Genomic DNA, 12,552 nt, shown 5'->3' on the forward strand with positions numbered 1-12,552 from the left:
GAGATTTAGGAGGGAGAGCACCTACCTTTTAAAGGGGATGCAGAGAAGAAGCAGGAGAACTGTGAGCAGGACAGGGACAATGGATGCTAAACTCCATTGCAGCAGGCAGGAGCTGAAAGTGACTGTCGAATACTCTGGTCTCTCTGCCGAAGAGGGAGCCATGTGGCCAGGTGGAAGGGGAGGGGCAATAAAACCACTGAAAAAAGAAACACACGCACGGCAAATAAAAATCACAAAGAATACCAGCACCAACCTGCAACATTTGTATTATTCAGGTAGCAATGTGCATCAGAAGGAGGCGGCATGTGTTGTTTGCACAAGGGCATGCTTGTATCTGAAGGTTTGTACAGTGGTATGATATATAATATGTGCATGTGTAAAGTTTAGGGAGGTGGTGTGAGATGGGGATTGGACTTTGGTAGTAGGTGAGAAAGGGACTCGGATCACACCCCAAGCCCAGCAGCAGGGTTTATGGAATTTACTAAGGTTTTATGAACCCTCCTGTAACAACCAGAGAAATGTTGCCAGGGGTTATTAAACACCCAACACTGCAAGGGAGGAACATCAAATGAACAGCACCAAGTGCTAGAATATTGGAACCAGACAGCGAAAATGATCAGCGAGCCCTTGACCTCGAGCCCAGATCCATCCTAAAGCTTCCCTTCTACCAGGCTGGCTGCCTTCCAGCTAGAGCTGGTCAGAAAAAGGTTGAACGACGAGTTTTGTCAGGAACTGCAGTTCTGCCAAAATCAAGATGTTTCATGAAATTGACATGATTTTGCTAAAAATTTGTTTCAGAGTAAGAAAGGGGAAAGTCCTAATACCATCAACACGTCCTGTTTTGACATTTTCGTCATGAAACATTTCAATTTTTCTTTTGAAAAGGACTTTTCTTTTCAAAGTTTTATTATAAGATAATAGGAAAAATAAAAATTAAAAACCGAGGGCTGTCAAACGATTAAAAAAATAATCTCAACTAATCAGTTTTAATTGCTCTGTTAAATTTAAATGTATTATAAATATTTGTGGAATAAAGCAGCAAAAGAAGGGGGCGTAAAGAGGTAACAAAACATCTAGACCACGGGTTCTCAAACTGGGGCTCGGGACCGCTCAGGGGGTCATGAGGTGATTACATGGGGGGGGGTCGCGAGCTGTCAACCTCCACCCCAAACCCCACTTTGCCTCCAGCATTTATAATGGTGTTAAATAACTAAAAAGTGTTTTTAACTTATAAGGAGGGGGGGTTGCATTCAGAGGCTTGCTATGTGAAAGGGGTCACCAGTAAAAAAGTTTGAGAGCCACTGAACTAGACTAGATCCCAACCTTCTCTCTGCCATGGCACACCTGGAAACTTTTAGTTATTTTGTCTCCAAAACGAACTCGCCCTCTTATCGCCTCAGTTCAAGCTGTTTACAGGGCCAGCGCAACCCATTAGGCAACCTAGGTGGTCGCCTAGGGCACTACAATTTGGGGGTTTCGGCGGCCAGACCTTCCACCGCCTCTGTGGGGGGGCGGCATTTCGGGGCGGGACCTTCCGCCACCTAGGGCCGCAGAAAAGCTGGCGGCGCTCCTGGTTGTTTACCACCCTGGCCATTCACAGTCTTTACAATAGACTCTAACAAACATCGTTCACTTTATTGTACAGCCCGTGACATTCATTTTTAGTCGACTCACACATTCACACCCAGACGCCAAATACAAAAATTGTTTTATTATATGATGAAGGAATAATACAAAAGTTGTACCAATCAAGAAACAACAGCTACCAACATTATTCTGTATCAAGACTTATGTTATTACCTTTTCATCTTCGAGGCTCTCCTTTTGCTGCAGGAGTTCTCACCTCCACATCTCTCCGTCCCCTAAGGTGACCAGATGTCCCAATGTTAGGGTCTTTTTCTTATATAGGCTCCTATTACCCTCCACCCCTGCCCCAATTTTTCACATTTGCTGTCTGGTCATCCTACCGTCCCTTCCCCAACAATGAATTCTGCCCCCAACCTCCAAATCAATCCTGTGCCCCTAGTCTCCAAATCAGTTCTATCCTGAAGCCCCCCATCAGTTCTGTCCTTACCCACCACCAGTCCAGCCCCACCTGACCCCAGTGCTGTCCCTACCAGTTCTGCCTCCACAGCTCCCCCACCAGTTCTGCCCCCCTGGGTCCACCACCTCCCACCCAAATTCAGCTCCCCTGCCTGCCTCACCTGTGTTTCTCCTGGGGTTCCTCCCCACTCCCAACCCTGAGGGGCTGCAGTAGGGTCCCTGCTCCCCTTCCAGGCTGGGGACCCCAGGGGATCTTCGCCCTGCCCCTGGCTGCAGGAGGGAGGGGGAGAAGCTGACCCATTGATCACAGGAGGGGAGGAGAGGGAGCTGGCGCTCAGATTGGTTGCTCTGCCACTGGAGGAGGCGGGGCAATGAGGCAGATGGCCAATCAGAAGGCAGCTCCCCCCCCCGTTCCTTTCTCACCCCCACCTTGCAGGACTCAGACTTGCTATCTTAACCTGGCTTTGGGGCATGGAACGTGACTTCGTCCCAGAGAGCAAAAGTACAGACTGGGATCTGGCTCCAACACCCATTCAAATAGAAGGGAAGGATGTTTTTGTTCTCGCATTTCAAAAAAAATGACGCGGCACACTGGTTCAGACCTGACACCCACAGCTCTGCACCATGGCACACCGTTTGGGGAACACCGGTATCGACCTTTACAGCAGGGCTCTCCTCCTGGCTTTACCCCCCACTCCCCATGTGACCTTGGGCAAGTCCCTTCCCTTTACCCTGCCTCAGTTCCCTCTCTGTGCCATACTTCTCTCCTTTCTCCGAGGAGTCAGGAGAATGAATGAATGTTTGTAAAGAGCTCCAAGAGCCCTGTATTTAAAGGCACTTCAGAGGACTGCCGATTACTATTTTCGGTGTTCAGTGCTTGGGTCTGCGACCCCTCTCCCATGCCACTCCATGTGCCTGGAATAGTGGCCCACACCACCCTCCATCTCTGGGAAGAGACTTTCAGAACATACCTATGTCAAGCTGCGTTGGCCCCACCCTGTAGCTCTGTGTATGATCTGTCTGGTCTTGTACGGTTTGCATTCACTTAGAGCGAGCCCTTTCCGAGCAAGGGCGGCGTTACCTGTTCAGCTGCAACCTTCTCCTATACAACCCTGTGTGTACTAATAATGAAACGAGCTAAAATACAAGAGAAGCGAAAGCAACACGTCCTTTCCAGCAGCATGACCTGTATGGAATGTGCTTAGACAGTGAGGGATTGAGCCGAAACTGGGCTTGGCCCAATAGACCCAACCAATCACAGTGCTCCTGGCTCTTTTTCTGTGGCTGCTTCCGGCTCCCCATTCTCAGGAGAGATCCCGCACACTCTGACAGGGCCCGCCCCTCTAACATTAGTGGGTGAATGGGCCCCTCTCAGCTTAGATCTCCATGCATCTTCACCTTAATCCAACCCTGCATTTAGAGCCCACCTGGAAATAGACAGGGCAAAGATGGGGAAAAAGGACATTCCGAGCCAGATCTGCAGTTGGTGGAGCCCTGTTGGATTCCCCAGCTAAAGCTCGGACCTTCTGTTCCTAATTTCCAAAGTTAGGGAAGAAAAAGACCAACTATTTCCCAAAAGAAACATTTGCCGCCAACCCCCTGCCCCGAAACCGTGTTCTCAGCCTCATGAACCACATTATTGCTCTCTCCCACCAGAAGCTGAAGGGGCTTGACTAAAATCAGGCGGATTTCGCTCCCCCAGAAAGAAATTAAAAGTTCCCTTTTTAAGATGACAAACTAAGAAAATTGGCCCTCAATCCGCATTGGAAAAAATAGCTGAGACCCTTGTTCCTTGGGTGGAGCAACAGATGGATTATATTAGCATAAGTAGCCCCAGGAGAATGGTAAAACTTAGAAAAGGAATCAAAAAAAAAAAAAAAACCTGGAGCAGAGGGGACAAAGATGAGACCCCCAGAGAAGCAGCCGCAAGATCCACGTGGTCCCAGGAAACAACAAACAGGATGATCGAGTTTTGCTGAGCCTGACTCACGAGAGAGGCTTGCATTGTTTTCAGCTGCACCGACGTGATTTATTTCAGTTCCTCCTGGTTTTGACTGGCCTCAGGTCGGTACGCTCACAGCAAAGAATCTAAGACACATACCAGCATTGCTGTGTTCCAGCTGATCCTTCACCAGCTTAGCCTTGGACCCTGAGTCTTGGCAAAGGCAGTTTATTGGCATGAGAGATTTAATCTGTCCTCTCTGCTGCATTCATGCTCCCTGGAAGCTCTTGCAAGCAGGGACTCTGACTGTTGCTCAGCACATCTGTGTTTGTACAGGGCTACCACCATGTGCACCCATGGTGCCCTAGAAACAAACTGATGATAAGAACGGGGCCGACTTCTTAGACATTCTCAGGCCTCGCACCTGCGAAACGCGTTAACACAAGTGACGTCGCCCTTACGATTGTGTCTACACGGCAATAGGTGTTACTGTAGCACAGTAGGCAAACCTGCGCTAGCTTTAATCTAGGAACAGAAGTGGGGACCTATTTGGGTTGCTAGCCTATGCCAAAGCCCATGCCTCCATGTCTACAGTACTATTGTTACCAGTGCTAGTTCGATTCAAGGTAGGGCAGGTATGCCCACCTGTGCTATTGCCATATCACTGACTGCAGCATAGCCATAATCTTAGTGGCTGAGCTAGGGACCACGAATCACAGTACGCAGGGAATTCTCCTTTAGCTCAGCTGGTAGAGGCCTTTGGCACCTAAGGCTGAATGCCCAACTTCCTGGAATGGAGTTTGGGGAGTTGACATGCACACTTACCTGCAGCAAGTATATTTGTTACAGTGTCATATTCCCAAACCTCACCACACTTGTTGGCACTCTCAGCCAGGAGGCTAAGGACTGAATTCACCACAGAGACCAAATTCCTAGGACCGCACTAGAGAGGCTTCTTTCAGAGCGGCGTGCAGGCAGCAAGGTGGTGCCCCTCACCTGAGAGAGGTAACTGGGGCCCAGGGGAATGTGCTAAAATGGTCTGAATTCTTCCTGGAAGGGCACATTCAAAAAGTAGTGATGGGAAAGAGAGTATCTCCACCGCAGGACCCCTCCTTTGTGGAGTCCCATAGGGATCAGTTCTCTCTCCGGTCCTTTTCAACCTCTTCACACAACCAGTAGGTGAACTGCTCAGATGACACTCAGTCACGCGCCAGCAATATGCAGATGACACAAAGTTGTTCCTATCCTTCACCACGTACAACCATGCCACTACCATGAAGATGGCCCAGTGCTTGGCCGAGATCTGCTCGCGGATGAGCAGCTGGCTGAAGCTGAACCCAGGCAAGACAGGCGAGGATGGTGGGGAGAGGGAAGTATGTCGAGGAGTTTGCAGCCATGCTGCAGTCTGTGGTTGAATTGGTCAGTTCAGTCCATACTTTAGAAGTACTCTTCAACTCTTGCTGACACTAAGGTCTGATGTAGCAGCAACCACAAATAATGCTTTCTGTCAACTCTGGTTGTCTAGGAAGCTCTGTCCCATCCCGATGGATGATGACCTGCCCTTGGTTACATGCACCTTTGTCAATGCTTGGCGGGACTGCAGCAATGCAATATACCTGGGCATGAAGCCTTCAGCACTTAGGAAACTCCAACTAGTACAGAACTCTGCAGAGCATCCCTTCAGCAAGACCAGCGACCACGAGCACATCACGCCCGCCCTCTGCTCTCTACACCAGCTTCCCAGAGACTTTGGGATCAAGTTCAAGGTCTTGCTTCTTAGCTTCAAAGCACTCCTGGGTGCAGCCTATTTAAAACACCCGAAAGCTCCAAGATGAAGACCCTGCTCAACAACTCCGCTCCTCTGGCACAATGGAACTCTCAAAACTATGGGAACAGCTTGTCTGTGAAGGAGACAGAACGTTCCCAGGGGCTGGTCTGGGCCTGCAGCATGAACTCCCCCAGGAACTACGGATCACCACAAACCTCACCACTTTCAACTCCAAGTGAAAGGTGCCTTTTTTGGACCTTGCCTTCTCTAACAAATACAGAGCAGCAGGTATATTTAAAACAAAACAAAAAATCCAAAAACCTAAAGCCCTCACCAAAACAAGATATTCCAGTGAATGCATTTCTCCCCTTGGGGAGAGGATGAGAGAAGATATAACAGGTGACAGGTGCTTAGGACAGTGGTTAATGCACTAACTGGGAGGCACTCAGATGCTATAGTGATGAGCAACGAAGATGGGGTAAGAACCTAGATAGAATAGAATGGAGGATTTGCATCATCCATTCACGTTATACCTACTCTGAGTACCTCGGGGGCTTAGCTCTCCAGGGTTTTCAGTCTGGCACCTTTCACCAACACTGAATGCACTTAGGGAATTGGAGAATCATATTGTTTCTAGGACTCTATAGAATTTCCTCTCTGAACCTTTACAAATTAGAGAGCCCTGAGAAAACAATCTCTCATTTTCTTTCTTATGATATGTGGTCTGGCTGCTCAAGCGGGGGCAAAGCTTCTTGACTGAAAACACCACACCATGGGGAAAATTGGCCATCTAAATTTAGCCTCTAGAGGAGATCTCAACAGCTACAAAGCACCTGCCCTCAAACAACAGAAAGAGATCATTAATCCCCCGTCAGTCATCCTGGCTGATCACTCACTACGGAAAAGTGTTGAACGTCCTCAATAATTTCCAAGGGCACATTGCAGGAAGAGACCCCAAGTGCAGAAGGAAGGTTAAGCTGAAGCAGGCTGGCCTTGCACTTACGGCACTGGCTGGGGACTCAGGAGGTTGGGGGTCAATTCATAGCTCTGCCACAGACTTCCTGTGTTACCTTGGTCAAATCACTTAGGTTTCTAACTGAAACTGATTTCAATGGAAGTTAGGAGCCTAACTATCTATAAGGATCTGAGCCAGTCTGCATTTTAGTTCCTCATCTGTAAAATGGGGATAATACAACTTCCTTTCTCTCAGCTTTTGTCCATCATATCTGTTTAGACTGTAATCTCTTTGGGGCAGGGGCTCTCTCTTTCTAGGGGTGAGTACAATGCCTCGCACAATGGGACCCCAATTCATTATTTCAGATAATGACAGAAGAGCTCATCATAGTAGTGTCAATTGCAATATACTTATAGGTTAGAAACATGGTATGATGAGGTCTGAGGCCAGGGCTGGGATCCAGGAATTCTTGGCTTCTAACCCTAATGTGCTGTGTGATCATGGCAAAGACTCAGACTCAGTTTTCCCATGAAAAAAATGGGAATAGTAATTATGAACTACCTGAGGGTGATTTGCAGAGCCCTCCGCGGATACAAAATTTGTATCTGCATCTGGTTGGCAAATATGGCCTATGGATATAAAGCAGATATCTGCAAATTTGCAGAGCTCTAGTGATTTGAGAATTGTTTCATTAATGCTTGTAAAAAGGTTTGAAAGCTGGGAGATGCTACAGGTTATTTCAGATTCCAATTTCCCATGATCACATATCACTGCAAGACTTCATTGCCCACTTGCCAGCACACACATATACAGGAAGACTCACAGGTAAATACAGCCATCTGCAGACAATGGGAGTCATCAAGATTCCAAACCATCCTTAATGGCCCACACTTTACATAATTACAATAGGCCCTCAGAGTTATGTTTTATATTTCTAGTTATAGATACAAGAGCAGTACATTTCTACAGATAGGATGATCACACTCAGTAGATTATGAGCTTTGTAATGATACCTTACAAGAGACCTTTTGCACAAAGCATATCCCAGTTACATTATATTCACTTATATTTTTATAAAACCATATAGACTGCACAACATCACACCCGGAATACGGAGCGGTCATCATGGACCCAAGACAGCTCACGGTGAAAGCAGCAGGAGCTTCTGCCTGGTGAATGAGAGGGAAGCTCCAAGAGCTGAAGAAAACCAGAGTGCTGATCAGATGGCACAGACAGGAAGGTGCCATCTGACTGCAGACGTGGGCTAGCTGGAGAGGAAGGAGGAAAAATATGAACCAAGATTTCCAGGAATAACTAGTGGATCTGGGTGCACATCAAGACAAGGGTCCATACAATGGGCTGGTGAAAAACCAGACCCCATTAAGGTATCATATTGGAGCACCCAAAATCTTGGCTGCAAGATATGTCTCTCTTACAGCCTAGTTACTCACAGCAAGTGGCCTGTTCTCAAAGAGGAACAGCTGGGGAACAAGAACCAAGAAGGAAGTGAACAGAAAAGTATATAAGTAATAACAGCTGGTGAATAGGTAAGTGATAACAGCGGGGGGTGGGGGAGGACACACTAGTCAATACCAGGAGCAGTATGGTTCTTTTCACCAGTGGTCTGGGGGAGGGCACACACCAATGTAATGGGCTTGATATGGACAATGCTAAATCAAGAGAAGCTGTTCAGTGGGTATTATGCACCTAGCGTAGACACGGATTAGCTGGTCACAGCCGATCTTAGGGCCATGGCCAGCTAGCATATTTTTAAAGGCTCCCATGGGAGTTTGCCAAGGTGGTTGTAAAGGTTTTTAAAGCTGTGTTTGAGCGTGGTATCAAGTTGTGTTTTAAAAAAACCTGTTAGCTACCAGATTTTCAAATACAACCAATTTTTCTAGCCTACACAGGACCGAAGTGAAACCTGATTCACCAGGAGGGGAAATTATTTTTATTCAGACGGCTGACAACTCATTGTTCTGCCTCTAACCCATGTACCTATTTAACTCAAACACATGAGAAACACTTGGGAGAAATGTCTCTTTTAAAGATCCAATCTTCCCCGCCCCCCCAACCTTCACAATTTCTTCAGTGAAGGGATGAGAAAGCTCCCAAGGAAATCTTGAACACCAGAGGGGAGACAGGAGTTGTTACTGGTATTTCTAAGGAGGAAAAAAAGCACAGAAAAAAATGTTTTGTTTTGTTTTGTTTTTTTTAAAAACACTTTTTTTTTTTGAGAACCACCAAAGTTTCAGGCCTTCTTTATGCTTGCACAATAGGAGCCCAAGCTAAATTCCTCCCCGCACACCTCAAGTCACCGTGAAGGGTGCTTGCCTGAACCTGCCTGCCAGTGTGATCCCATGGTTAGGACACTAAGCTGACATCCAGGAGACCTGTGTTCTAATCCTAACTGCCAGCTTGCTGGTGATCTTGGGCAAATCATTTTCCCTCCCTGGGCCTGTGTTTCCCTCATCCCAGCACGGTCTGTTGTGCATATAGAATGCAAGCTCTTTAGGGCAGGGATGGGCTCTCAGGAGGCGCTTGCCCAATGCCCAAGTACTAATAAAGTCAGGGAGGGCCCAGCCCAAAGATACCAGGTGCCACATATTCCCTCATGGCCTTAGTCCCTCAGTGATTTGCCTCCCTCCCTTAGGGACACAAAAGCAGTCTGGTAGGAGATACCAGCCACCCCTCTTCCTGATCTGGGCTCCCAGGCCTTGCATACAACTCAGATCTCCCAGTGTGCAAACTGCGGATTCTGCCATCCCCTCACATCACGATCCCTGGCCACCTCCCCACCAGTCCTCATGTCACTTCATCACCACCCCCTGAACACTCCTATTTTCATCACAGCCCCCCATGCCACTCCCTAACCACCCCTCTGAACCCCTGCACTCTCCCCACAACAAACCCCCAGGCCACTTCACAACCACCCCTCCCCCTATACCACTTCATAACCACGGGGAAACCACTCCTCTGAAACCCCTGCCACTTTCCCCACACCCCCCCATGCCACTTCATACCCACCCTCCCAGACACCCTATCCCCCACAGCCCCATACCACTTCATACCCACCCTCCCAGACACCCCATCCCCCACACTCCCCATGCCACTTCATAACCACCCTGCTGCTGCCCCCCACATCCTCCCCACAGCACTTCATAACCACTGTCCTCCAATCAACTCCCTGCAATTCCAGGAGCTCCCCACTTTTACAGAGTCATGCCTCCTTCTGCCAGCAACACTGAGATCCCCCTGCATCTAGCTTGGAGACCCCCGTACTCTGCATCCCATTTTCAAACACCCCTAAACCCTGCCGGTCCCCACTTCAAAGCTACAGGGAGAAGCCCCGCCTTGCCTCCCAGTCTCCCCTGTCTGAGCAATGCAAGGCGGCAGGTTTAATTCCAGGAGGAGGGAGGGGAACCTTCCTAAGGCACAACTCCTGCAGGAGAGCAAAGGAAGAAGGCCCCCCCTGGGGAGGACACGGGGCTCACTAGGGATATGGGGCAGCCCCCTTAGGAGAGCAAAGGGACTCCCCATGGGAGAGAGTAGATTGCCCCCCCCCCAACTCAGGGACAGCAGAGGAGCCATAGGGAAGAGAAGGGGGCAGGGGTCACCCCTGTATCCCACCAGGGAGAGCAGGGTGCCCCCATGCTGGTTTTCCCCAGGACAGTGCAGAGGGAAGCCCAAGGGGAGAGCACACAGCTGCTATCTCCACCCTCATTCCCACTCGCTTCTCCCAGAACAAACTTTCTGTGAGCACAAAGCCACTCACCACAAGGAGAAGCAAGGCCCTGGCTCAGAGTCTCCTGCAGGTCCCAACCTGCCCTGCCTCCTGGAAGGGGGAAGGGGGCTTCCTTCTCTGCAGGGAAACTTTCTCCCAGCTGTGAGCTGCCTTTCCCCAGTTGCTCTAAACTTTGAACAGGAGTCTGTGGGTGGGTAGCTGCAATCTCAGGGACTTCCTGGTTGTGCAGCGTCAGCCAGGGCACAGAGCAAAGGCATCTGCCAAAACCAACAGATTCACCTGTGGCTATACAGGTAAAAGGGGCCCAGACAGAGTCCAACCAGCGTGGGCAGCAACCATGGCCCCATAATGGGGCACAAGGGAAACTAGGGATGGACAAAGTACCCATTTAAAAAAACCGACCCAAACCTTTATATTGACCTATTTACCCAGCAAGCCCCCTTTTCTGTAGAGAGAGGCACAACCAATCTCCTGTGGGCCCGGGGCTATTAGATTTTGTGGAGCCCTGTATACAAGTCTTTTTCCTAATTTAAAACAAATTTATCACAATTATGGCATTGAAGCTATTAACGCTATACTAAACTTGCTTTTTAATTAACATAAAGCCATTTTGTGGTTACATTTCAGTCTTAAAACATATAGAATATAGTTAATTCAGAATAGCCTATGTCTTACCTTAGAACAGCTGTTATATTAGTTTCTTTCTGGGAGGGAGTTTGGGTGTAGGAGGGGGCTCCAGGCTGGGGCAGAGTGTCAGGGTGCAGGGTCTGGGAGGGAGTTTGGTGTAGGAGGGGATTCTGACCCTGAGGCACAGGGTTGGGGTACAGGAGTGGATGTGAGGTGCAAGTTTCAGCCAGGAGGCACTTACCACAGGCAGCTCCCGGCCGGCGGTGCAGCAGGGATAAGGAGGTGCTGCTTCCGTTGTACAAGGCGCTGGTGAGACCTCATTTGGAGTACTGTGTGCAGTTCTGGTCTCCCATGTTTAAAAAAGATGAACTCAAACTGGAACGGGTGCAGAGAAGGGCCACTAGGATGATCAGAGGAATGGAAAACCTGTTGTATGAAAGGAGACTAGAGGAGCTCGGTTTGTTTAGCCTGACCAAACAAAGGCTGAGGGGGGATATGATTGCTCTCTTTAAATATATCAGAGGGATAAATACCAGGGAGGGAGAGGAATTATTCCAGCTCAGTACTAATGTGGACACGAGAACGAATGGATATAAACTGGCCGTGGGGAAGTTTAGGCTTGAAATTAGACGAAGGTTTCTAACCATCAGAGGGGTGAAATATTGGAACAGCCTTCCGAGGGAAACGGTGGGGGCGAAGGACCTGTCTGGTTTTAAGATTAAGCTAGATAAGTTTATGGAGGGAATGGTTTAATGGGATAACATGATTTTAGTCAAAGGAACAGCGTGCCATCGCTGGTAAATAGTATAATGGCTAATGAGGGTCAGGCTGGAGAATGTTGCCTACGTGCTCGGGGTTCTACTGATCGCCATATTTGGGGTCGGGAAGGAATTTTCCTCCAGGGTAGATTGGCTGAGGCCCTGGAGGTTTTTCGCCTTCCTCCGCAGCATGGGGCAGGGATCGCTAGCAGGAGGATTCTCTGCTAATTGAAGTCTCTAAGCCACAGGATTTGGGGACTTCAACAGCAGAGTCAAGGGAAAGGGTAGGGACGGCTTTGTGGCCTGCATCATGCGGGAGGTCAGACCAGATGATCATAATGGTCCCTTCTGACCTTCAAGTCTATGAGTCTATGAGGGCTCAGGCAGGCTGCCTGCATGTCGTGACCCCACGCCGATCCCAGAAGTGGCCGGCTGCTGGCATGTCTCTGTGCGCCCGTGGGGGGAGGGGAATAGCGTGTCTCCATGCACTGCCCGTGCTTGCAATAACCACCCCCGCAGCTCCCATTGGCCAGTTCCCAGACAATGGGAGCTGTGGGGATGGTGCTGGGGGCAGGGGCAGAGCTTGGAGCCACCTCCCCCTCCTCCCCTGCCAGGGGCCACAGAGATGTGCCAGCAGCCAGCCACTTCTGGGAGTGTCATGGGGCACGGCATGCAGGCAGCCTGCCTGAGCATAGGCGCCAACTCCGTGGGTGC

At 49.2% G+C, this 12,552-nt stretch overlaps 1 protein-coding gene across 2 annotated transcripts in view; it reads right to left on the minus strand.

The window, feature by feature from the left end:
* The window catches only part of LOC117875429, a 62,872-nt gene extending 52,237 nt beyond the window's left edge, over window positions 1–10,635 (minus strand). The window contains exons 1-2 of one of the 2 annotated variants that reach the window (XM_034766760.1): window positions 10,484–10,635; window positions 26–196 (exon numbers count right to left, since the gene is read on the minus strand). In XM_034766760.1, the coding sequence (XP_034622651.1) occupies window positions 26–162 (137 nt within the window). In that variant the 5' untranslated portion in view covers window positions 163–196; window positions 10,484–10,635. Of the gene's footprint in view, window positions 1–25; window positions 197–1,800; window positions 1,822–10,483 lie in introns of those variants that run through there. The other variant, XM_034766759.1, reaches the window with a different exon arrangement.
* Between the last annotated feature and the right edge of the window lie 1,917 nt (window positions 10,636–12,552).

This window comes from Trachemys scripta, chromosome 3 (assembly GCF_013100865.1).
Source record: "Trachemys scripta elegans isolate TJP31775 chromosome 3, CAS_Tse_1.0, whole genome shotgun sequence".
Taxonomy (NCBI): Eukaryota; Metazoa; Chordata; order Testudines; family Emydidae; genus Trachemys; species Trachemys scripta.